Source organism: Mustelus asterias, chromosome 27, assembly GCF_964213995.1.
Source record: "Mustelus asterias chromosome 27, sMusAst1.hap1.1, whole genome shotgun sequence".
Lineage (NCBI taxonomy): Eukaryota > Metazoa > Chordata > Chondrichthyes > Carcharhiniformes > Triakidae > Mustelus > Mustelus asterias.
The window spans coordinates 18,879,751-18,906,204 of NC_135827.1; the positions used below are offsets into that span (position 1 = coordinate 18,879,751).

The 26,454-nt window shown below is 43.7% G+C and overlaps 2 protein-coding genes across 4 annotated transcripts in view; one reads left to right on the top strand and one right to left on the bottom strand.

Moving 5' to 3' along the window:
- LOC144479860 (potassium-transporting ATPase alpha chain 2-like) overlaps nucleotides 1-10,371 on the top strand; it is a 36,813-nt gene extending 26,442 nt beyond the window's left edge. The window contains exons 16-20 of the mRNA XM_078198867.1: nucleotides 1,689-1,834; nucleotides 3,951-4,084; nucleotides 5,528-5,629; nucleotides 8,643-8,734; nucleotides 10,343-10,371. Coding sequence (XP_078054993.1) covers nucleotides 1,689-1,834; nucleotides 3,951-4,084; nucleotides 5,528-5,629; nucleotides 8,643-8,734; nucleotides 10,343-10,371 — 503 coding nt within the window. The remainder of the gene's footprint in view (nucleotides 1-1,688; nucleotides 1,835-3,950; nucleotides 4,085-5,527; nucleotides 5,630-8,642; nucleotides 8,735-10,342) is intronic.
- On the bottom strand, nucleotides 1,681-26,454 carry LOC144479861 (uncharacterized protein CXorf65 homolog). Of its 3 annotated transcripts, XM_078198868.1 has the most exons (8): nucleotides 26,335-26,454; nucleotides 25,181-25,267; nucleotides 19,182-19,298; nucleotides 15,166-15,240; nucleotides 12,961-13,068; nucleotides 7,545-7,606; nucleotides 3,790-3,921; nucleotides 1,681-1,818 (listed from the first exon to the last, which is right to left on the bottom strand). In XM_078198868.1, exons 1-7 carry the CDS (start codon nucleotides 26,363-26,365, stop codon nucleotides 3,835-3,837), a joined length of 567 nt encoding a protein of 188 aa, XP_078054994.1. In that variant the 5' UTR covers nucleotides 26,366-26,454; the 3' UTR covers nucleotides 1,681-1,818; nucleotides 3,790-3,834. The 3 variants fall into 3 exon arrangements, with proteins under 3 accessions (XP_078054994.1, XP_078054998.1, XP_078054997.1); XM_078198871.1 differs by lacking the exons at nucleotides 1,681-1,818; nucleotides 3,790-3,921; nucleotides 7,545-7,606 and adding an exon at nucleotides 10,851-11,257; XM_078198872.1 differs by lacking the exons at nucleotides 1,681-1,818; nucleotides 3,790-3,921; nucleotides 7,545-7,606; nucleotides 12,961-13,068 and adding an exon at nucleotides 10,703-11,257.

Genomic DNA, 26,454 nt, shown 5'->3' on the forward strand with positions numbered 1-26,454 from the left:
CAGGACTGGAAAATCATCCTGGTAGCCAATGGCAAGCTGCCTCTGCCACTGGAAGACATGTCCCAGGGGGCCGGGAAACCCCGCTCTGAGTTTCTTTCTGACATGGAAAAGCTGTAGTGCTGTACTCCTAGAGTTCAGAGTGGCAGGTTTGACCTGTCCTCTGGATCTTAAGTAGCTGCAGAGAAAGATCCTGAGCTTAGGCAAGTAACAAAACACTGGTAAAATTTTATTAGGGGTTTCCAGGAGCTGTAATTGGCCTGGGAGCAAATGTAGTGTACTAGTCTGCATCGGACACGAGCTAAAATGGTGATGGAAATGGAGCAGAAAACTCCAAGGATGAGACCGTAATACATTCCCCATAAAAGGAGGAGTGATTGCTTGAATTTGGCTTGCATTCCTATAAGTTTAGAAGATTGAGGGATGATCGATTAGGTGGTTGGCCATGCTAAATTGCCAAAGATGTATCGGTTAGGTGGATTAACAATGGTAAATGTGCAGGGTTACAGGGATATGGCGGAGGGGAGGGCCTGGGTGGGATACTCTTTCAGAGAGTTGGTGGAGACTCGATGGGCTGAATGGCCTCTTCTGCACTGTGGAGATTCTATGGAATTCAGGTCTTTGAAATAACCAAGATTTTTGACAGAGTGGATAGAGAAAAGCTGGGTGGAGGATTCCAAATCAAAGGGAAACTTTGATCTGGACCATTCGGGTGTGAAATGACAGAATAAGTTTTCACTCAAAGGGTATCGGAAATCTGAAATTCCCCGGAGTTCAGATGATGTTCAGCCATGATCTATCTGAGTAGCCTATACCCATACCTTAATAGAACACACATCCTTAAAGGTAATTCCTCACAAACCTTCACCATATCTGACGAGTGTATAACAATAATAATCATCAAGGAAATTGGTCTTTGGAAGTACATGTGTTATTAGTAAATATATTTTGTCCTTGAACGTGTAACTTCATGTTTAGCCCCTTCGCTAAATTTAGCAGGCAATTTAAGTGTGCAAATGTGTAATGGAGTGTATCTGTCCTCACTGGAAAATTTATCTTTGTGAAGTTTCACCTGGCCAGTGAAGCCATTTCCAAAAACACAGAGTTAGAAAGAGCAGTGAAACAGTGTTTTTGATGCAAACAACGGGCGGAGTTTTCCACGCAACCCTTGTGTGATTTGCCATGGCAGAGGAGGCCCACCGTTGGCCGACGGCAGGATCTCCGAGTCCCGCCATTGCCAATGGGGTTTCCTGTCGAATGCACCTCTCACTGCTAGGAAACCCATGGCGGGGTTGTGCCATCAGTGGGACTGGGAGATCCTGCCAATGTGAATGTCTGTAAAGATCCAGCCAACATTTTTGATCCTGAATCCTGATTTTGTATCTGAAAGAAATGAGAAAAGTTCTACATTTTTTTTGAAAAAAGAAAGGTTGGAATGTCACCATTGTTCGTGCCGGTGGGATTTTCCCATCCAGCTGCAGTGAACAGAGATTTGGCTGAGTGTCAAATTCTCCAACCTTGCTGCAGCAGCGACATAGAGTGAACAGCTGTTAAGATTGCGCCTAAAGAAAGTAAAGTTTTAAACCCATTTTGCATATTTATGCCTTTATTTGGGTATCTGTTTTTGCATGTCCATCTTCAGTTATATGTAGATTCATGCGGAAATCTGACTGCTTCTCTGATTCTTACAGGTGTGACACAGTCAGTTGGAGGATTTCTTTGTTATTTCGCTGTCTTAGCAGACCAAGGCTGGCTTCCTTCAAGGCTTCTTGGTATACGTTTAGCTTGGGAGGATGCCACTAATAATGATGTTGAAGACAGCTATGGGCAAGAATGGGTAGGAATATTGTTCCATGAGTCATTATCAAGGCATTATCTTTAGAGAACTTATAATTATAGAGCATGTTACCATCACCTCAGGACATCTCAAAGCATTTTATGACTAATAAATTACAGTAGTCACTGTTCTGAAGACAAACATAGATAATTTTAGATGTTTATAATAATCTGAGGCCATTTTTGTTGATTGTGTGTTGAGATTAGCTTCATGTGCACTGATAACGCTTAGCTCTACCTTTTCTGACCTCTCTACTGACTATAGAATGAACAGTTTTTTCAACATTCAGTCTTCGGTGAGCTGCACTTTTCTCCAAAAAAAGTTTTGGGAAAATCCCCCAAACCAAATTTCATCCCGAATCTGGCCACTATCAATGGTTAAACTAGTCTGATTTCTGGGATGGCAGGATTGTCATTGGAGGAGAGATTGGGTCAACTGGGCCTGTATTAACTGGAATTTGAAAGAATGATGGGGGAATCTTATTGCATTACATAGAATCCTGACCGGGCTGGATAGACCGGATGCAAAGATGTTTGCCGGAATGTTACTCCCTTGCCCGCAAGATCCCGCCCGAGGCCAACGGAGAATGCCGTTTTGCGAGCCTCGCTCGCCCCGGAATCGGAGCGGGCGTGCTGGTAAAATTCCGGCTGTTGTTTCCTCTGGCTGGAGGGTCTCAAACGAGGGGCCACAGTCTCAGGATACTGGGTGGAGCATTTAGGACTGAGATGAGGAGAAACCTTTTCACTCGGAGGGTGGCGAACGTGTGGAATTCTCTACCACAGAAGACTATGGAGGCCAAATCGCTGAATATATTTAAGAAGGAAATAGATACATTTCTAGACTCTTAAGGTGTCGAGGCGCAGAGCGCGGTATTGAGATAGAGAATCAGCTACGATCATGTTGAATGGCAGAGCAGGCTCAAAGGGCCGAATGGTCCTACTCCTGTGCTCCCATTTTCTATCTTTCTATGTATGCAACTTTGGTATCCTATTTGATCAGAGCTATTGGATTCCTGTCTCTCAATGCTCCCAACTTAATGCTTTGCAATGCCGGGAACAGAATTCCTATTTTGAACATAATTGGGGATTCCACTGTAAATTATACCCATTCTCGAAAATGTTTTATTCCCCCCCGACTCCAAGTTTCTGCTCAAACTTCATTGACAAATGCAAAATCTTCTATGAACCGGTGAAATAGTGGGGTGCGGTTAAAATTGATCTTTTTGAAAAAACAATCCTTGATATATTTAAGGTTGGTACTTTAAGACTTGGCTGAAAATGGGTCAGTTGCAAAATAAGCAAGTTAAATCACAGTGTCAATCCAGCACCCGAAAGTATCCCAATTTAAAATAACTGAAAGTGGCACTTAAAAAATACATGAAACTATTCTCCAGTTAGGTTGCGGAACCTTGGTCAGTTGCCTAAATTTCATTCAAAACTTTAAAAATGTTGCTGATGCAGACTTGACGGGCCAAATGGCTGTCTTCTGCATCGCAACAATTCTGTGATACTATTAGTCTCCTTGTGCTTAGGAGTCCAGTTGAAGTTTTGGCACCTCGTTGGATGAGTGCAATTAATGGAGGTCCCTAATGGTGATTTTGATTTACTGTGGGGGTTGTGTCTGCTCCTAGTATGACATTTTTAAAACTATCCCAAAGTAATTCGAGTTATGCTAAACACAATTTGTTCTTAAAATTCCACAATCTTTTGTTCCAGTTGCACTGATTTTGGGGGTGGGCACAAAATAGTGCAGCTGGGCTCTTGTATTTAAATACTTTCACGGCCTCCGTATCTCTGTGGTTTCCTCCAGCTCCCTAACCCTTACAATGATCTGTTCGTTTCACCCTGGCTCGTTTCTTACATCCACCCATCCCTTCAACTCACCGTTTCTGATCGCTAGTGAAAGGGCCGTTTGAAATGCCTACTCTTGTTTCGCGCTTTACGGATGCTGCTAACCTGCTGAGTATTTCCGGCACTTATTTTCTTTTGGTTTTCACCTTGTTAACCTATGGCCCCGGCCAGGTCAGCGTGGGGACGATCCTCTGGGGAAACCGCTCCTTCCCAGGTAAGCTTCGGCCGGAGACACACCTGTAAAAGTTCAAATCTCTCATTGGCAGACGTATCAACAGAGACGGTATATGGAGTGGACCTGCTACACGGCTTTCTTTGTTGGAATTGTCATTGAACAACTTGCAGACTTGATCATTCGTAAAACCAGACGCAACTCCATTTTCCAGCAGGGTATATTTGGGTAGGTCACTTAAGCTTATACTGCTGACTTTATGGAGTGATATTGCACTTTAAAAGCAAACCCCAATTGCTAAACTTTTACGGGGGAATTTTCCTGTCTCACCCACCATGGGAATCGTAGCGGACGGTGGGGTGGGTTGGTGGGTGGGCAGACCATGCAAAGGCTCGTTGACCTCGGGTGGACATTTCCGGTTTTGGGGCGGGCAAGGTTGCAAAATCTCACCCTTAATTTTATTTCACAAAGGTTAAAGGGCAGCACGGTGGCACAGTGGTTAGCACTGCTGCCTCACAGCACCAGGGTCCCAGGTTCAGTTCTGGACTTGGGTGACTGTCCGTGTGGGTTTCCTCCGGTTTCTTCCCACAGTCCAAAGGTGTGCAGGTTAGGCGGATTGGCCATGTTAAATGTCAGTGGGATTAGCAGGGTAAATTTGTGGGGTTATGGGGGATAGGGATTGTTGTTGGTGCAGGTTCAATGGGCCAAATGACCACCTTCTGCACTGTAGGGTATTCTATAATTCTAAGGGGGTGATTTTACCATCACGTTGTGCTTGTTTTCGGGCACGACGAGGTCGTAAAGTGACGTCGTCGTAAGTAAAGCGATTAGCGCCGGTTTTCCAGCACGGTCAGCCTCTTACTGGAAATGAGCGAGAGGCAGGTTAATGTATTGAAATTTATGTAAAGAAGTATTTACATGTCATTATGGCCTCGCCGGTGGAACCGGAGGCCATTGAGGCCCCCCTGGGAAGGCTGAGGGCAAGGTGGGTACTGCTTAGGCAGTGCCAGACTGGCATTGGCACCTGGGCAATGCCCAGGCGGAGCTAATGGGGAGGGGCGGAGCAAATGTGGGAGAGGGTGCCCGCTGCCCACTCTGCAGCAATCGGTGGTGAGTCCATGATCAGTCTGGGCCGCAGGCCCCTGTGGTGGGGGGGGAGTGGGGAGCTGCTTCAGGCTGCCTGCACTAGCAGAGGCCTGACAGCTTTCTCTTTGCCTGTCAGACCCCTGCTAATGCGCATGTGCAGTATCAGAGGCCTGCACATGCGCAGACCTTTGGGCGTGTTAAGTCCCGCCCACAGGCTCGCTCAGAATTGTGCAGGCAGAGTGCATATGGGGGAGCCTAAAAACATGCCCAAAAGACAGATCTGAAACTCTCCCAGTTTCAAGTCCACGCAGCACAAAAAATGGTGAAATTGCCCCCTAAGTTTTAGGTCAAACACTGAAAGGGATGCTACAGTTTTCTGGTGCCTGCACAGAATTTACTTCTAAATTAATTATGGGGATATTCTTTTCCTGCCTTTGACCATGGGAGAGGCATTTGTGAGCTCTGAGTGACAGCACAAAAGGGGATGACAACATGAACACACGGAATGGAACTGGAGAGCTGACTGGGGGGGTAGTAAGATTTTTTGGAAGTGTCTGAACCAGTAACTTTTTGTTTGTTTTCTAGAAATAAAGTGCTCTGGATAGGTCTCCTCTCTCAAGTTGGTATCGCTCTTCTGCTTTGTTACAGCCCTGGGATGCAAAACAGTCTTCACTTCACCCCTCTCAGGTGAGGAATTCACACTAATGTTGTTTGCTAGAATACTGAGTGAAGAATCCTGCTTTGGACATCACAGCTTCCAGTCATTGAATACATTCATAGAATCCTTACAGTGCAGAAGTAGAGTCTGCACTGACTCTCTGACAGAATATCAGTACAGAAAAGGTTTACCAGGGTGTTGTCTGGTATGGAGGGTCTTAGCTATGAGGAGAGATTGGGTAAACTGGGGTTGTTCTCCCTGGAAAGACGGAGGATGAGGGGCGACCTAATAGAGGTGTATAAAATTATGAAGGGCATAGATAGAGTGAACAGTGGGAAGCTTTTTCCCAGGTCGGAGGTGACGAACACAAGGTTCAAGGTGAGGGGGGCAAGGTTCAACACAGATGTCAGGGGGACGTATTTTACACAGTGGGTGGTGGGGACCTGGAATGCACTGCCAAGCAAGGTGATTGAGGCGGACACGCTGGGGTCGTTTAAGACTTATCTAGATGAAATTAGTCATGAACAGACTGGGAATAGAGGGATACAAAAGAATGGTCTAGTGGGCACATGAGCGGTGCAGGCTTGGAGGGCCGAAGGGCCTGTTCCTGTGCTGTATTGTTCTTTGGTCTTACCCAGGCACCCTTGCCCCCTGGCCCTATCCCCGTAACCCCACACATTTTACCATGGTTATTCCATCTAACCTGCACATCTTTGGACTGTGGGGGGAAACCGGAGCACCCGACAGAATCCCACACAGATAAGGGGAGAATGTTCAAATTCCCCACATTTACCCAAGGCCGGAATTGAACCCAGGTCCCTGCAGCTGTGAGGAAGTAATACTAGCCATTGTCCCGCGCCTAACAGCAAGCCTTTATTGACAACTCATAACAATGTGCATATTTACAGAAGAATATACAAGTATGGAGCTGACCCCATTTTAGGTCTTAACCCAACTGTGTCCATCCCCAGACTGACCCAGGCTCTCTTTACATCAGTGTGTGGCCGGTACTGTACTCAGTCCCACATTGACCCTTTATGTACCAGACACTTTTAAAACACAGAATGCTTCTGAGCCAGTATTTATTTTCTTTAAACATTGCAGAATCAGAGTGAGTATTCTTGTTTTGAACTATGCTTTCTATTGCATTGCTCAGGTGCGATATCTTTACGTGTACCAGTAACACTGAATCAGACTTAAAGGGCAGGATTCTCCTGGCTTTGCTCACCCCCAAACTGGAAAAACCCGCCCAAGATCAGCAGAGCTCTCCATGGTCCCTCCCCCTCACCCGCTCCCATTTCCATGGCGGGCGGGACAGTAAAATTCTGCCAAAATATTTCAAATTAATGTGACAGGAATATGACCAGCTGGAGAATAATATTGCAATTCAAAAATTAATAAAGGAAGTTCTCAGCTAATGACTGTAAATGAAAAAGTTCTAATAACTGTTCCAACTCCAAAACGCAATTGGTAATTCTTTGGTTTATTTTGTGTTAAATGGGAGTGAAAATTGAAAAATGTCTCCCCTAGCATTAGAAATTTCAAAGCCGAAATTGATAGATTTTTGTTAAAGCAACAAGGCTGGAAGTCCCAGATCCGCAGCTCAAAAGCTGTTTAAAAAGGAAACTCTCAGCCTTTATGAAGCATTACAATATGAAAGGCATTCAACCAAATCTTGGTGCTGAGTGTGACCCAATTAGACCATTATCAAATCTTTATAAAGTAGGGATCTCTCAGCTCAGTAATCAGTGAAATTAGAATTAGCTAGAAGCTGCATAAAATTTGAAATATTGTCCTGTTTGCAGTCATATGGTGACCTGCAGTTGTATATGAAGACCTGGCACTTAGTGCCTGGCTGCAGTTCTATCCATTGAGTTACAAATGGTGCACAGCAAATTTATCTAAAACTATTGTACAAAGGACAGAAATAAACTTGAAACTTACCATGAGGCACAGAACGACCCAGAAGACAAGGGGGGCGATTTTCCAGCCTCGCCACGCCAATCCTGGAAAGTAGTGTCCGAGCCTAAAAACGGGTTTCGCACTCGGCGCTGAACGGTTTGCAATCATCCCAGTCCCTTTCTAATGGTGCGAACTGGATCGCGCCCAGAAAGACTGCGAGGCCGGTTAACACGTTTAAATATGCCGAGTCCACTTGATGCCAAATTCTCCCAGCTCCCGGGATCTTTCGACCCTCAGGCGCGCGCGAGCCCTGCAAGAATTAGTATTGGTCTTCACTAGTGGAGACCTGGGATAATGGCCAATCCAGGGGGCTTGGAGCAATTTCTTTAGATTGCAGCCTAACGAGCCATGAGATACCACAGAGGCCTATCGTGAATATAGAACACAGCACAGAAAAGGACCCTTTGGCCCTCGATGTTGTGCCAATCTTTGTCCGAAACCAAGATCAAGCTATCCCACTCCCTATCATTCTGGTGTACTCCATGTGCCTATCCAATAACCGCTTGAAAGTTCCTAAAGTGTCCAACTCCACTATCAAAGCAGGCAGTCTATTCCACACCCCAACCACTCTCTGAGTAAAGAACCTTCCTCGGACATCCTTCCTCATCCTCCTCCGCTCTAAAGAGAAAAGCCCTAGCTCCCTCAACCTTTCCTCATAAGACCTACCCTCCAAACCAGGCAGCATCCTGGTAAATCTCCTCTGCACTCTTTCCAATGCTTCCACATCCTTCTTATAGTGAGGTGACCAGAACAGCACACAATATTCCAAATGTGGTCTCACCAAGGTCCTGTACAGTTGCAGCATAACCCCATGGCTCTTAAACTCAAACCCCCTGTTAATAAACGTAAATAAAGTAGTAATCGTCATTTTGTTATTGAAGCACCCTGTGTGGTTGTGGGCATGGCGAGGCAGTTTTCACCTGAGAGTGCTCACCAGCCGTGGTTTTCCTGATGGAGTTAATGGGAAATCCCAACATGCTGCGGGAAGGCCAGCAAATCCCACCCCTGGTTTGTGATTCATTATTGTGTATGGTTATGTTACATGGTATAAATTCTAATCAATATTTTTATTCTTTACAGGGTTCAGTACTGGTTTGTGGTCGCACCTTTCGCAATTTTAATTTTTGTGTATGATGAAACCCGTAAATTCTTCATCCGCAGATACCCTGGAAGTAAGTTTTCCTAAAACTGGTTCTCAATTTTTAACTTCTTCAGTGCAAATGATAGATGAAGGTATAGCAAAAGCCCGAAACCAGAGATTTTTCATCAAATACACAGCTTGCAATTTACACAACCTCTTCAATTGGAAATCTGTGAATTGACCTAGCTGTACTCACATCGCCCCATGCCACTGTTAAGTACTTCAAGTAAAGCAGCAAAAAAAATTATTTGATCCTAAAATGACAGTTCTTTCTTGAATGATTTTTTCATTGCTTTTATAAGGGGAGATTTTGTGAACATTGCCCATTTTTTCCTCACGAAATGATTCTTCCTTCCAAATTGTGCCTTCTAAAAGGAAGAAATTGCAGTAGATTGTGGCCTACCACAGAGACTGATTGTGAATAGAAATCGTCATTTTGCAAATCCTTTTACTTTTGTTCAACTCAACAGGTAAAATTCCTCTGACTTCACCCCTCAATCTAGTTTATTCACTCAGAAGTACATTTTCCTGAGGCTCTCCCAGCAGTTTAGAACTTTGCAGGAAACAAATAGAGGTATCACCAGTTTCCCAGCCAGTGCAGATGCCATACCTGTTGCCTTGTGATATTCAGGAAGTAAGTTTCCTGAGAGTGTAAGGGGCGAGGTGGCCCCATTTGTCAAATTTCATAACTCCAGATATATCCTCACCCAGAGTTTGCTCCTTCCACAAGCTGAAATGGATTCATCGGGGGATGGATCTTGGGGACTGGGTAGGGGAGGCAGTGGTGTCGTGGACTAGTAATCCAGAGACCCACCATTGCAGATGGTGGAACTTGAATTCAATAAAAAATATCTGGAATTAAGAATCTACTCTTGACCATGAAACAATTGTTGGAAAAACTCACTCATGTCCTTTAGGTAAAGCAATCTACCATCCTTACCTGGTCTGGCCTACATGTGACTCCAGACCCACAGTAATGTGGTTCACTCTTAAATGCCCTCAGCTGAAGGGTAATTAGGGATGGGCAATAAATGCTGGCCAACGACGCCCACATCTCATGAACAAATATTTAAAAAAGCTATTCCAGCTTATATCCCATAAGTTGTTGGTGTTGAATTTTACTTAGCATTCTGGGGACAGATTTTTACTTAATTAGTGCATGAAACAGAAGTAGAATTGTTTTTTTTTCAGAACTTGAATGTCTTTTGTGGGACTTTCCCTACTGGAGAGACAGTAGGGAAAGTCAGTGACCTAGTGGGTTCAAAATCCACTGCAGCAGCTGGTGGCCATGAAACTATTGTTGTAAAAACCTGTCTGGTTTACTAATGACCTTCAGGGACAGAAATCTGCATTCTTACTCTAGACCCATAGCAATGTTCTCAACTGCCCTCTGAAATGGCCAATATCTGATGGGCAACAAGTGCTGGCAATGCCCATATCCCATGAAAAAAACATTTCAAAAAATAATTTTTTGCCAGAATTTATCTTGAAATATGTGATTGTATCTTTCTGAACCAACTGTTGTGTCTTTATCTGCTAACAGAGAAATCTTATTACTGCAATACACGTAACTAAGTCATGATAGTCTTGAGAATTATTGAATAATTCAAATATTAATAGAAAAATGTGACTGTTACAGGTTGGTGGGACAGAAACATGTACTATTGAAAGTCATCTTGCAATTCTATATGCAACATCCTTCACCACTGGATTGAAGATCTCACATGTGCCGACAGGACTGGGGAAGATGAGGTCTTGCCAGCTGCAGCAAATAGACACAGCAAGACAAGCTTTGCTGTACCAGTTATTGTTAAAACTGTGTTAGGTATATAGAAGCAAAGTCTGGTGAAGAGAAAATTCTAAAGTTGGAGAACAGTAATTTTGGTATTTTACAATTGGAGAGATTCCAGTTTAAACACACCACATAGTTGCTGGATACCCAACTCCGCTTCAGGTCTAGTGTAAGAAAGAAATCCACATCCATATAATTATATCCCAGTCCTTTACAGTTTGCACAAATGAATTTCTAATCAAATAATTATATGTGGCCTTTCATCTAACTTGCACCTTATTAATTAAATCTAATTATTGAATCGAATCGATAGAAAATGAAAAGCTTTTAATACATTCTATTGTGCCTTTACTTCACAATTTTATACTCTGCACAGCGTAGGATTATGGTGAAAACAAAGCACTCTATAATAAATCTGAGGCAAAGAGGAACGACTAATAAGAAGGTTCAAAACATTACCCTGTGGGCAACATTGTACAAACATTTAAACTATTTTAGTGACCTTAACTCATCAGCAGGGTAATACCTGCTGCACTATTACTTGCTTTATTGATTTCCATTTCTTGCCTTGTGGACCAATTGGAAGTTTCACAAATTTTGTGACTAGAAAATTAGTTTTGTTTATAAACAATAGTTTTAATAAATATTGATGACGATAAATAATGGAATGCCAACATCACTGTTAAGTGCCTTGAGCGTGCTTCCCTGATCGAGGTGTTGGGGTATTTTTACCTCTCCCTTGGGGTGAAATACTCTGTTTACCTGACAAAACAAAATATGGGGGAAAAAGTATTACCTCTTTGCAGGAAATAAGCATCATGTTTATGACCATAAAGCTACAAAAAAAACAATAGGGATTAAAACAAATCAATCTCTACTTGGCTTTAATGTGGAAATGCTGGCGTTGGACTGGGGTGGGCATAGTAAGAAGTCTCACAGCAACAGGTTTGTTTGGAATCACGAGCTTTCGGAGCGCTGCTCCTTCATCAGGTGAGTGGACACTCACCTGATGTCGGAGCAGCGTTCTGAAAGCTCGGACTTCTTGCTGTACTTGGGTATAATTCTAAATACCCCAATTTGGTGCCTAAAAGGCAAAGAAATTAATTGCAAGTCTTGACGCAGAGATAGCACTCAGTTTTGTGTTTAAACTCCACTTTAGAATTTAAACACACAAATGAGATTCACAAATCAGTGCAGTACTGAAGGAAATATCTTTGGGCCTCAGTTTAGTATCTTAACCTTATCCAGTCAGTCAATTGGACATAAAAGATAGCAAGGCACAGGAGTTCTGTCAGTGAACTGACTGATATTTATTGCTGTTTGTGGGACCTTGTTTTGCAGAATGCTTCCAACTTTGCAACAGTAGTGAAACTTCAGTTTGGGCACTATTGAGGTCATAAACAGGGTTTCATAAAAGGCAATATCAGGGCCTTTTATCAAATGCACTATTTCCCTGGTTGGGAAGGTGAACAGAAAGGCACAAGCCTCTTTATGCTTAACGTGAAGGAGATGTTGGTGAGTGATTGATTTACCCTTTTTCAGACTGCAAGGAGTTCAAGATAGAGCTTGTGCTTACTTAGCCTCTTTCATATTCTCAGGCCCTCACAGCATCTAACAGCCAATAAATGACCTTTTTGAAAAGTGGCTGTTGTTGTGATCCAGGCAGAAGTCTGTTCCAAGGATCCCAAACAGCCAGAGGTACATGATCAATTAAACTATTGTTGATTGAGTTCTTAGTTATTTAAAGATCATCGCCACAGTGTAATCATTGGACACAAATCAGCTATCTCTGTTCTTAAAAACAATGTGTTGGATGAAAATGTGCAGCATGGTGGCACAGTGGTTAGCACTGCTGCCTCACAGTGCCAGGGATTGATTCACGGCTTGTGTCACTGTGCGGATTTCCTCCCACAGTCCGAAAGATGTGCTGGTTAGATGCATTGGCCATGCTAACTTCTCCCTCAATGTACCCGAACAGGCACCGGAGTGTGGCGACTCGGGGATTTTCACAGTAACTTCATTGCAGTGTTAATGTAAGCCAACTTGTGATACTAAGTGATAAACTTTTAAACAAAATGATTCTCCAATCAGAAAACATGTAATTTTTTTTTTACATTAAAGAACCTTGAACCCAACCAGTCCAAAAATTCTCTTACCATACTAACTCTTTCAACTTGAGTTAGTAAGTTATTACATCCTGCTTCCTTCTGCTGAACTTTCACTGGGAGGAGTGAGGTGTTTGTGTTAGAGCAGTGCAGGAGGTTTGTGGAGGGTGGTGGGAGAGGTGAGTGACTTTTTAAAAAACATTGAGCATTATCAGCAACCGTGGCAAAATGAAGATGGCGGCAGCGTATTGGGGAACATCCCAAATTAACCAATAGTGCTGAAATGAAGATGCTATTGGAATGCATTTTATGTGTGTACTAGTTGGAACTGAAGCTATTGCAGTAAATATGATTTCTTACCATCTGCGGTGGATGAGCGAGAGGGAGATGGTGATGGAGACTTTTTGCGCATCGTTTTTGCTTTTCCTTGAGACTGACCTAGAAGGTCCAGACGAGCTCCAAGCTTAGCTTCAGGATAAAGGAAGCAAAGAGAGACTTGAACCCCTTTCTCCCAAGCTGCCTTTAATTGTACTTTTTCATTATAAGACTAATTAGCATTCCAATACAACGGTGAAACACAGACCCAACAAGCACAAAAGCTAACTAAAAATGAAAGAAATTTAGCCTTTTCAAACAAGGTACACTTTGCAAATCATTTGTTGGAGAAGTCAAATTGATTGGAGGCCATGATGGAAAAATAAGAATCATCAGCGATTTTGGAGCTGCAGGTGGCTAGATACTTTCAGATTGATCCTTAGAACAGAGATAGTTATAGGGAGATTTAATAAGATGTGATTTTCCAGCCCTGTGTGTTGTTGGGATCTTCCGAACCTGCCCAAGGCAGACGACCCATGCAAAGTGGCATAGACTTTGGTGGGGCTGGAAGCTCTCACCAGCGGCTGATGGAACGCCACCTCCAATGGAGGAAAACTCTAGTCCTAAGGTAGATAGGGGGAAACTGATTCCAATGGAAGGAGGGTCCCTAACCAACAAAGACAGATTTAAAATTCCATTTACTCAGTTCTGATCTGGAATGCATTGAGGAGGTAGATTCAATAGCAACTTTCAGAAGGGAATTTGATGTCTACTTAAAAAAGAAAAAATTTGCAGGGTTTTGGGAAGTGGGGGTTAATAGGAAGCCACTTTCAGAGATTCGGCAAAGGGTCAAATGGCCTGTTTCTGTGCAGCTCATTCCTATTTAACATTTATCACTCAGCCAATCTTACCAAAAAATTCTGATCATTCTTATACCTGGGATCATACTGTGCCCAAACTGGCTACTTTATTCTCCCAACCATCAGGAACACAAGTGACTACACATCAAAACGAATTACTTCCTGTAAGAAACAACCTGAGGCTATAAAAGGCATTAAATAAATGCAACTGCTTTGTACAAATATTTATTTTAAATACCTTCCCCTGTCACGATATATCTAATATATTTGCAGCCATTTTTATGCATATCCACAAACTGATTCTAAATTGTGAGCGATGAAATTGCGAAAAGGATGTTGTTTTTAGCAGTTATGATTACACATTATTTGTAACATTTTCCTGTCACTGTAAGAAGTTGGCAGATGATTCTGAAACCAGACATTCCAGGACGTGCTGGAGAGGTAACTGCTCACCCCAGTTAATAATCCTTCATTTTATTTCTTCTTGTGAACCGTGGAATCATAGAATCTACACAGTGCAGAATGAGGCCATTCGACCCTTTATGTCTGCATCGACTCTTGGGACAGAGATTCTTACCCAGGCCCTATCCCCATAACTCCATCTATTTGCTCCCCTAACCTACATGTCTTGGAACACCAAGGGGCAATTTCGCATAACCAATCCACCGAGCCTGCACATCCTTGGATTTAATTAGCCACGCCTTGAAAACTTTCCAACCTCAAACAAAAATAGTCCCATAGGTATTTTCACTTTTAATTACAAGATGTTTTTGTTAGTATCTGAGTAATTTTCAGCAAGTGGACGATTTGTATGTACAGATTTATTTATTAGTGTCACATGTAGGCTTACATTAACACCACAATGAAGTTACTGTGAAAATCCCCTGGTCGGTACACTGAGGGAGAATTTAGCACGGCCAATGCACCTAACCAACATGTCTTCACACTGTGGGGGGAAAGCGGAACACCTGGAGGAAACTCATGTAGAGACTGAGAGAACGTGCAGATTCCGCATAAACTGTGACCCAAGCCAGGAATCGGCCCCTGGCGCTGTGCTAACCAGTGAGCCGCCACCCCGAAAAAGCAGTCAGGGTTTCTCTGCAGCAGAGGAGATACCAGGAGCTCAGCGCTGTAAGGATTACCACTGCATGAAAAAATATTCTAAAACTCGCATTCGGCTACCTGATTAATATGCTGCTGCTTTTGAATAGGTTCTCTAACTGGCATGCTACTTTAGTTGTAACTGCATGGCATTGTGTACACACTAGCTGCAAAATATATTACTACGATATGCTTGAAGTATTCATTTTCATTGTACATGTTGATAAGGAGAATTGCTTTCTTAATTCCCATGGAAAGAATAAAAAACTGTTGGCAATTTTTGACTCACGGAGGAATTTGAAATTGACGATGTTATCATTGTTCAGTAATGGTATATAAACAGGTGTTGAGGCACAGGCTGGTCCTAGAAGATACAGAAACACTGTAAAAAAAAATACACTTTTCCAAGACACAAACCTAAATAATTGTGATTCTTAAACCCTTTGGATTCCAACTGCTGCTGCTTTCTTACCTCACTGCTTTCCTCCTCCTGCTGTTGGAGAATTGAATGGTCTAGCTCAGCAATTGCCGATGTAAAGTTTGAGGGTTGAGGTATTGAGTTGTAGTGATTGTGGTGTCTGTCTCTTTAAGACAGCACAGCAGAAGAGGGTCACCTGATGTGAGGGACCAATGGGAACAGAGAGTGAGTTATCACCCCAGAAGGTGGAGTCCTCTCTCGGGTAGGATTCACCTGAAAGCCATGTAGTAAGCATACAAGGACTGGAGGAGCGGAGGGTTGCTGCTACAAGGCAGCTTGGGGCTGCAAACCCTTTTACCTGGTTTCTCTTTATCAATAAATACCTTTTATTTCTAACAAAGTCTGAAATCTCTTTATGACACCAGAAGGCTTGGGCTGACAAGTGGCAAGTAACATTCGCACCACACACATGCCAGCAATGACCATCACCAATAAGAGACAATCTAACCACCGTGCCTTGACATTCAATGGTGTTACCATCACTGAATCCCCCACTGTCAACATCCTTGGGGTTACCATTGACCAGAAACTCAACTGGACTCACTACATAAACACAATGGCTACAAGAGCAGGTCAGAGGCTAGGAATACTGCGGCGAGTAATTCACCTCCTGCCTCCCAAAGCCTGTCCAGCATCTACAAGGCATGAGTCAGGAGTGTGATGGAATAGTCCCCACTTGCCTGGATGGGTACAGCTCCAACAGCAGAAGTTTGACACCATTCAGGACAAAATAGCCTGCTAGATTGGCACCACAAATACAAACATCCACTCGCTCCACCACCGATGCTCAGTAGAAGCAGTGTCTATTATCGACAAGATACACTGCAGCAATTCACCAAAGATCCTTAGACAGCACCTTCCAAACCACAACCACTTCCATCTAGAAGGACAAGGGAAGCAGATACATGATAACACCACCACCTGCAAGTTCCCCTCCAAGCCACTCACCGTCCTGATTTGGAAATAAATCGCTGTTCCTTTGCAGTGGCTGGGTCAAAATCCTGGAATTCCCTCCCTAACGGCATTGTGGGGTCAACCCATAGCATGTGGACTGCAGCGATTCAGAAGGTGGCTCCCCACCATCTTCTCAAGGCCAACCAGGGATGGGCAATAAATGCTGGCCAGCGACACCCATGTCCCACAAATGAATAAAAAAAGGGCCACGTAACAAAAACACATCCAATTAAACATTTAAGGTCCAAATTTTTAGTTTTGAAAACTAGGGTCCTTGACCTATAAATTTTGTGAATTAAGCAAAATTTAAGTAAAATGTAAATATACTTAACAAGAAGCAGTGAAGACAGCCTGGATACACTTATCCTCAAGGATAGATGTAGGATTCCTTGAATACTGACAGAACAGCTGATGTCTGTTTCCTTCTGTCTCAGGAGTAATGGTGAACTATGTCTCAGAAGAAGTATAGTAAGAGTTTTAACAACACCAGGTTAAAGTCCAACAGGTTTATTTGGTAGCAAATGCCATTAGCTTTCGGAGCACTGCTCCTTCGTCAGATGGAGTGGAAATTCTTTCACTCCATCTGACGAAGGAGCAGCGCTCCGAAAGCTAATGGCATTTGCTACCAAATAAACCTGTTGGACTTTAACCTGGTGTTGTTAAAACTCTTACTGTGTTTACTCCAGTCCAACGCCAGCATCTCCACATCAGAAGAAGTATACCATTGATACAATGGTAAAACCGTGCCGACAGTGATACTAATTCTCCAATTTTCATCCCTCACTAACTACTCATGATTCAGCACTTCCTTTTCTGGGAATGGTCCAAATTCACCTCTTCCACAGGGTGCAAGTCATCTTGTGTCACCCTACCTTTGCACTCTCTGCTTTATGGGTTGTAAACTCTGTCACTTACTTCCTCAGACCCCAGTTCCATCACAAACAAATAATACATTTCTGTTTGGTACCAGTCATAAATCACATTCTCCAGTCAACATATTTTAACCCAAGCCCACACTAAAGCTATTGAAATCAACAGCTAAGACAACTTCCCATTGTAATATCAGAGAATAAGGGTTTCCAATTGGTACAGATCAATTGAAGCAATGCATGGTTTGTTTAAACATAAGGGGCGATAACTTCCTGGCTTCCCAGCGTCACATTTGGGGGTTACCTCCAAAGATGTGCTGGCGAATCTCTTATGGATGTTCCATGTAAGGATTTACCTGGCAATTGTCCAGAAGGACTAATTTCCCCTGGACAAATGTGCTGGATCATCAGACAAAACAAATTTAAATCCTAACTTCGGATGGTTCTGCCAGTTTTTTTTCTATTCATTTGTAAGACATGGGTGTCGCTGTCTGGGTCAGCATTTATTGCCCATCCCTAATTGCCCTTGTACCTCAGAGGGCAGTTGAGAGGCAACCCTCACATTGCTGTGGGTCAGACAAGATAAGGATGGCAGATTTCCTTCTCTAAGGGGCATTAGTGAACTAGATGGGTTTTTCCAACAATCGATAATGGTTTCATGGTCATTAGAAGATACATAATTCCAGATATTTTTTAATTGAATTCAGTTTTACACTCATATTTACTCTGCAAGTATTAGAAGGAAAACACATTTCTAACTTCAGAGTAACTATTTTAACGATCCAGATTGTACCTTACATGGCATACCTTGAGCTCCTTGGGGACTCCCCATTGCATCACCATCATGACTCCCCAGAGGACCCTCCAGGCCCCTCCCCTGGTCTACGCCACCACCATCCTCCCCACACCCAACCTCCCCCAGGCTCAACCCAGCAGCTCTGCTCCCCGCCGGCTGACACAGCCCTACACAACCCCACTCCCTTCGTCAATGTCTGAAGCTCTACATTCACTCACTTTTGAAACTTACCTCCCTTTCAACTGTCCCTTTAAAATTCACCTGCTTTATGGCAGCGAGTGTCGTAAAGAGGGGGCGTGTCCTTCTTCGCCACTCTCCTTTTACACTTCGCTGTTGGAACAGAGCTGCTTTGTTGTTTCAGTCTCACCTGACCTGAGTCAGGAAGGTCAGGCGAGACGGGTGATTTGGATTTCAAGCTGAAGCAAGTTGCTATGGAATGGCAATCTGCAGTGATTACCAATCCCAGGAATTTAGGGGCCAAGTTGTCATCCTCAGTTCAATGCTGTTGACTATTCCTTCAGAGCAGAAAACTCCTTGAATTCAGACTTCAAGGCGCCATTGGGATCATAAATTCATCAGGTATATCTTCTCACTAACAATTGCTTTCCTGTTTTCCAATTAACTTGACTGTTAATTATCTAACACAGACTGGAATTTTACCACCCCACCCGCCGCAGGAATCAGAGCGGGCGAGGGCCGGACAATGGAAAGGTCCATTGACCTCGGGTGGGATTTTATGGTTTCGGGATGAGCGAGGCCATAAAGTCCCACCCAGAAAATCAAACAGACCATTCTAAAAGTGGCTAAATTAAAAGTACATAAACATTCGTCCACCATTTACAAATCCCCCGAAAAGATGTGCGGGTTAGGTTGATTGGCCATGATAAATTGCCCCCGAGTGTCAGGGGGATTAGGAGGGGAAATATGTGCGGTTACAGGGATAGGACCTGGGTGGGAATTTTGTCGGTGCAGCTCGATGGGCCAAATGGCCTCCTTCTGCACTATATATACTATGATTTATGATTCTATCATCAAAATCTTATACAGGTGTTCCAATGTGCCACTCTGTACCAATCACACAGTAATATAGAATCCTTTCATTCAATGCATAGCTTTACCTTTCATTCTGGTCTTGAGCAGCTCATCTTCCTGGGCTGATTGGTCCACATGTAGTTAGCTGGTTTATTTCTTTAGAGGAATTTACTTACTGTTCACACCAAGAAGAATATAAACCTCTCGTTCAATCAGGATGTCAGAGGCGTAGCAATGTTGGTTTTCTGGTAGATTCTTCGCTTGTCCGCTGTTGTCTGCTAGGTCAACCTCGGCTTAAGTGCAGAAACATCAGAACTATGTCAGTGCAAAAGGAAATACTGGGAAAGGTTCATATCAGCTTCGCCCTGCAACTTTTTCCAGATTCCTTGTAGCTCTTTGCAAATAACTAGAATTAACCATATCTCAAAAGTCTCATATTGCTGCGTTATTTAATCCTTTTTACTACAAGGAACTACAAACGTTCCTCACTGCCTTGCTTCAGGGTCAAAGGTCACCAGAGTATCCTCCTATCCATTTCTTCCTCATGTTCCTATCTAATTTCCTCTCTGCATTAGCTACTCCACGTGTCAGTAATGTTTTATGTTCTAATCACTCTTTGGGTCAAGGTGGTTTTCCTGAATTCTCGTTGGGTTTATCAATGACTATCTTGCATTGATGACTCCTGGTCTTGGATTTCCTTACAAATGGAAACATCATCTCTGTGATGGAGATGTCCATCAATACACTGGGAGAAAGGAAGTTTATAATGATAGAATCCCTACAGAAGGAGGCCATTTGGCCCATTGTGTCTGCACCAACTCATGTCCAGGCTTACCCCATAACCCCATGTATTTATCCTGCTAATCCCCCTAACCTTTATAAACCATGGGACACTAAGGGGCAATTCTGCATGGCCAATCTACCTAACCTGCACACCTTTGGACTGTGGGAGGAAACCGGAGCACCCGAAGGAAACCCATGCTGACATGGGGAGAACGAACAAACTCCACAATAGTCACCCAAGGTTGCAATCAAACCTGGGTCCCTGGTATTGTGAGGCAACAGTGCTAACCACTGTGCCACCGTGCCACCCATAATAACCTCAACTGATGCCATTTTCACAGGGCTGTGGTGGCTCTTCCACCAAAGTTAATCAAGTGGGAAAAATCCTGAGGAAATTATTATTTCTCATCGCACTACAAACTTCACTGAGTGTTCTTACCAACTTTTTTACATTGTAGGCTCTTGCTCACTCAAAAAGACTTTCACAATTATGTTGAAAACAGGTAAAATAATGCATTTAAAAGGAGGGTTAGAAATCTTGAACTTCTGTTTTGACTGGATCTTTACAGCCATATATTTCTTTCCTCCTTTCCTACTATCTGAATTTCCCTGTGATCCTTGGTAAAGAATGTGGTCACAAACTTTACTTCTGGGTCTCTGCTGAATCCAGATTCTAGGATTTGGATTTGATTTATTATTGTCACCTGTATTAGTACAGTAAGGTGTCTAACAACACCAGGTTAAAGTCCAACAGGTTTATTTGGTAGCAAACGCCATTAGCTTTTGGAGCGCTACTCCTTCGTCAGATGGAGTGGAAATCTGCTCTCAAACAGGGCAGAGAGACACAAAATCAAGTTACAGAATACTGATTAGAATGCGAATCTCTTCAGCCAATCAGGTCTTAAAGATACAGACAATGTGAGTGGAGGGAGCATTAAGCACAGGTTAAAGAGATGTGTATTGTCTCCAGACAGGACAGCCAGTGAGATTCTGCAAGTCCAGCAGGCAAACTGTGGGGGTTACTGATAATGTGACATAAACCCAACATCCCGGTTTAGGCCGTCCTCATGTGTGCGGAACTTGGCTATCAGTTTCTGCTCAGCGACTCTGCGCCGTCGAATGTCGTGAAGGCTGCCTTGGAGAACGCTTACCCGAAGATCAGAGGCTGAATGCCCGTGACCGCCACGGCATTTCCACATCATGACCTGTATTAGTATACAGGTGAAAAGTATTGTTATACAGACAAAGCATATCGTATATAGGGAAGAAAAGGAGAGAGTGCAGAATGTAGTGTTACAGTCATAGCCAGGGTGTAGAGAAAGATCAACTTAATGCGAGGTAAGTCCATTCAAAAGTCTGATGGCAGCATGGAAGAAGCTGTTCTTGAGTCGGTTCGTATGTGTCCTCAGACCCACTACGGTGATATCATCAGCAAACTTAAAAATCAAGTTGGAGGGGAATTTGGCCACACAGTTATAGGTGTATAAGGAATATAGCAAGAGGCTGAGGACAGAATAGGGCACCGGTGTTGAGGATGTGTTGTTGCCTATCTTTACTGATTGTGGTCTGAGAGTTAGGAAGTTCAGGATCCAGTTCCAGAGGGAGGAGCAGAGCCCCAGGCCATGGAGTTTGGAGATGAGTTTCGTAGGAATAATGGTGTTGAAGGCTGAGCTGTAGTCGATAAATAGGTGTCTTTGTTATCTAGGTGTTCCAAGGTTGAGTGCAGGGCCAGGGAGATGGTGTCTGCTGTGGACCTGTTGAGACAGTAGGTGAACTGCAGTGGATCCAGGCAATTTGGGAGGCTGGATTTGATTCGTGCCATGACTAACCTTTCGAAGCACTTCATAATGATGGATGTCAGAGCCACCGGACGATAGTCATTGAGTCACGCTGCCTGGCTTTTCTTTGGTTCCGGGATGATGGTTGTCTTCTTGAAGCAGATAGGGACCTCGGATTGTTGTAAAGAGAGGTTGAAGATGTCTGCGAATACCCCCGCCAGCTGATCCGTGCAGGATCTGAATGCTCATCAGGGTACCCCATCCGGGCCAGTCCTTTCCCTGGGTTGACCTTTGAGGTTCGTCCGAGGCTTCTGGTGTGGAAGGCGTGCTCTCGCTGACCTCTTGCTCAAAATGGGCATAGAATGCATTGAGCTCATCAGGGAGGCGTGTGTTGGAGCCGCCAATTTTATATGCCTTCATCTTGTAGCCTGTTATATTTTGCAGACCTTGCCATATAAGGGCACTCGGATATGCACCTCAGGATGAGGGTGGCATGGAGGCACAGTGGTTAGCACTGCTGCCTCACAGTATTCAATTCCGGCCTTGGGTCACTGTCTGTGTGGAGTTTGCACATTCTCCCCACGTCTGCGTGGGTTTCCCCCGGATGCTGTTACTCTGTTTAAGAATGTTTAAGAATGTTGTTCCTCTGTTTAAGAAAGGGAATAGAAATGACCCTGGTAATTATAGACCGGTTAGTCTTACTTCGGTGGTTGGTAAATTGATGGAAAAGGTCCTTAGGGATGGGATTTACGACCATTTAGAAAGATGCGGATTAATCCGAGATAGTCAGCACGGATCCGTGAAGGGCAAGTCGTGCCTCACAAATTTGATTGAATTTTCTGAGGAGGTAACTAAGTGTGTTGATGAAGGTAGGGCAGTTGATGTCATATACATGGATTTTAGTAAGGCGTTTGATAAGGTCCCCCATGGTCGGCTTATGATGAAAGTGAGGAGGTGTGGGATAGAGGGAACGTTGGCCGATTGGATAGGTAACTGGCTGTCTGATCGAAGACAGAGGGTGGTGGTGGATGGAAAATTTTCGGACTGGAGGCAGGTTGCTAGCGGAGTGCAACAGGGATCAGTGCTTGGTCCTCTGCTCTTTGTGATTTTTATTAATGACTTAGAGGAGGGGGCTGAAGGGTGGATCAGTAAATTTGCTGATGACACCAAGATTGGTGGAGTAGTGGATGAGGTGGAGGGCTGTTGTAGGCTGCAAAGAGACATAGATAGGATGCAAAGCTGGGCTGAAAAATGGCAAATGGAGTTTAACCCTGATAAATGTGAGGTGATTCATTTTGGTAGGACTACTTTAAATGTGGATTACAGGGTCAAAGGTAGGGTTCTGAAGACTGTGGAGGAACAGAGAGATCTTGGGGTCCATATCCACAGATCTCTAAAGATTGCCACTCAAGTGGATAGAGCTGTGAAGAAGGCCTATAGTGTGTTAGCTTTTATTAACAGGGGGTTGGAGTTTAAGAGCCGTGGGGTTATGCTGCAACTGTACAGGACCTTGGTGAGACCACATTTGGAATATTGTGTGCAGTTCTGGTCACCTCACTATAAGAAGGATGTGGAAGCGCTGGAAAGAATGCAGAGGAGATTTACCAGGATGCTGCCTGGTTTGGAGGGTAGGTCTTATGAGGAAAGGTTGAGGGAGCTAGGGCTGTTCTCTCTGGAGCGGAGGAGATTGAGGGGAGACTTAATAGAGGTTTATAAAATGATGAAGGGGATAGACAGAGTGAACGTTCAAAGACTATTTCCTCGGGTGGATGGAGCTATTACAAGGGGGCATAACTATAGGGTTCATGGTGGGAGATATAGGAAGGATATCAGAGGTAGGTTCTTTACGCAGAGAGTGGTTGGGGTGTGGAATGGACTGCCTGCAGTGATAGTGGAGTCAAACACTTTAGGAATATTTAAGCAGTTATTGGATAGGCACATGGAGCACACCAGGATGATAGGGAGTGGGATAGCTTGATCTTGGTTTCAGATAAAGCTCGGCACAACATCGTGGGCCGAAGGTCCTATTCTGTGCTGTACTGTTCTATGTTCTATGCTGCGGTTTCCTCCCACAGTCCAAAGATGTGCAGGTTAGGTGAATTAGCCGTGCTGAATTCTCCCTCAGTATACCCGAACAGGCACCGGAGTGTGGCGACTAGCGAATTTTCACAGTAACTTCATTGCAGTCTTAATGTAAGCCTACTTGTGACCAATAAATAAATAAACTTTATAGTCGGCGGGGGTCTGTGTGGCTCGCCTGGGATTCTAGCTTGGTCTGGTACTGTCTTTTGGCATCTTTGATGGATCTCCTTCGATCATATCTGGCTTTCATGTATAGGACAGGGTCACCTGACTTGAATGCCTTCGATCTAGACTTCAGCAAGCAGTGGATATTCCTGTTCATCCATTGTTTCCGGTTGGGAAACATGTGGATTTGCTTCTTTGGCACCCTGTCTTCTACACATTTACTCAGTAAATCAGTTACTGTCTGGGGAACTCCTTCAGGCTGGTCGCAGAGTTTTGAAATACTGACCAGATTACTGACTTGAAGCAGTCCTGTAGGAGATCATCCAATTCCTTGGACCAACATTGCACAAATTTCTTTGACGGATTCTCCTGTTTCAGTTTTTGCTTGTAAGCCGGGAGCAGGAGCACAGCCTTGTGGTCTGATTTGCCAAAGTGTGGGCGGGTGATAGAGTGGTAGGTATATTTGATATTGTGTAGAAGTGGTCTAGGATGTTTGGGCCTCTGGTGGAACAGGAGTGAACACAGTCATGATGTGGAGATGCCGGCTTTGGACTGGGGTAAACACAGTAAGAAGTCTAACAACACCAGGTTAAAGTCCAACAGGTTTGTTTGGTAGCAAAAGCCATTAGCTTTCGGAACAGGCTGTTCCTTCGTCAGGTGGGTGAGAGCAGGGACCGATAGCTAGGCTCCGCACACACGAGGACGGCCCCAACAGGAGTGGAACAGTATCTTGGTAGGTGGTAAACAAAATAGAGAGAGATTATCCTTCTGAGCCTCCTTATTTTAGTTCCCTGTGGAAAAATACTTGATCTCTGCCCTTCCTTGAATACATGGCTGTGATCGAGAGTTCACCATGAAGAAAGTTATTGACACAAACCTTCACCAATTATTTGTTGATGTCTATCCTTTAATTTGGTATGGAAATCATGCAAAATGGATCCCAAACCAGTTTTGAAATGTTTTAAAATGGTGCGCTCACTGTGAAATGTCTGAATACTCATAATCAATTTAGTAAGTTTGCCAGGTGACATCTGGCGGATGTGCATCAATATTAGAGTTGCATTGAGGGTCAGAAGGCAGTGTGAGTATAAGTATGATATACTCATTACAAATAGAGTCTAGCGATAACTAGGGACTTTCTCTTTGGTAACATGAGGGATGTGAACAGTTGCAGTTATAGTTTTTTTGTATTCATTTGTGGGGCATGGGTGTCGCTGGCTAGCCATCATTTATTGCCCATTGGAGGGTAGTTGAGAATCAACCACATTGCTGTGACTCTGGAATCACATGTCAGTCAGACCAGGTAAGGACGGCAGATTTCCTTCCCTAAAGGACATTAGTGAACTCTTACCTCCAGTTCCTCTTACCTTCAGTCTCATAGTGACAGTTACGTTTGATGCAGTCCAGCAAAATCTGGGTCTTACAGAATGAATTGAAGAGAGCACATTCATTATCTGCAGTGAACACACACTTGGTTAAAAAAACACACATTAAAAGCCACAGAAGAATTCTTACAGTTATGTGCCATTGAATACAAATGGATATTGCACGGTGGCGCAGTGGTTAGCACTGCTGCCTCACAGCGCCAGGGATTCGGGTTCGATTCCCAGCTTGGGTCACTGTCTGTGTGGAGTCTGCACGTTCTCCCCGTGTCTGCGTGGGTTCCCTCTGGGTGCCCTGGTTTCCTCCCATAGTCCAAAAGACGTGCTGGTTAGGTGCCCTAGTCATGCTAAATTCTCCCTCAGTGTACGCGAACAGCCACCAGAGTGTGGCGACTAGGGGATTTTCCCAGGAACTTCATTGCAATGTTAATGTAAGCCTACTTGTGACACGAATAAAAAAAAAATATTTAACTTCTTGACTAATCAATATTTCAAATATTTGACTTCTCCCCCAATATCTTCTCCCACATTTCCTGATTGTGCTAACGCATGCTGGAGTTTAGTCCCTCGATTATCTGGACCAACTGACCATTCATTCCTCATACATATAGCCAGACAGGACAAAATACTTAGATCAATGGTAGCCACAAAGCTGGACATTGAGATGGGCACAGGTTCAGAGGTTAGTATTCGGGAATTAAACTCTGACTGGTTCAAAGAGGTGCTGGAGTCAATTGTAAAGCTCTATCTCCTACCCAGAATGAGATCCATTAGCTCAACACAGAGGAAGAGCTGGAATCTTCCTGGTCTGGAGAATACCAGCCATCGCAGATCCTAGGTAATGGAGTAGGCTATTCAGCCCTAAGAGCTTGATCACAGTTGATCTGCATCATAACTCCATTACTCGCCTTGGTTCTATATCCCTTCATATGTTTACCAACAAAAATCCATTAAGCTCAGAAATTTCTGATGTATCTAGCTTTAGCAGTGTTTTTGGGGAACAAACTCTAGATTTCTCTAGAATATCTATTACCACATACAATGCAGATTCTACAATAGGATTCTGCAGTTAAAACAAAAGATACTGATTCAGAGAGTGAGGCAGCTATTTTAACTGTTGAAAGGATTCTTACACTTACCTCCGTACAACACTGTAATAAACATGATCATCACCACAGCAAAACTCTAACACGATTCTGAAACGACTGTTCAATGTCCATCGGATGATAATTGCAACATTCAGTTAACTACCAACAGCA

Bases quoted from the DNA above. Each gene is read 5' to 3' on its own strand.
- LOC144479861 (XM_078198868.1), bottom strand. From the start codon at position 26,365: ATGATCATGTTTATTACAGTGTTGTACGGAG. The intron at 19,299-25,180 runs GTAAGAGGAACT...TCTGCACTTAAG, and splicing joins CTGTCACTATGAGACTGAAG to CCGAGGTTGACCTAGCAGAC. The intron at 15,241-19,181 runs GTAAGTAAATTC...TGTATCTTCTAG, and splicing joins TATTCTTCTTGGTGTGAACA to GACCAGCCTGTGCCTCAACA.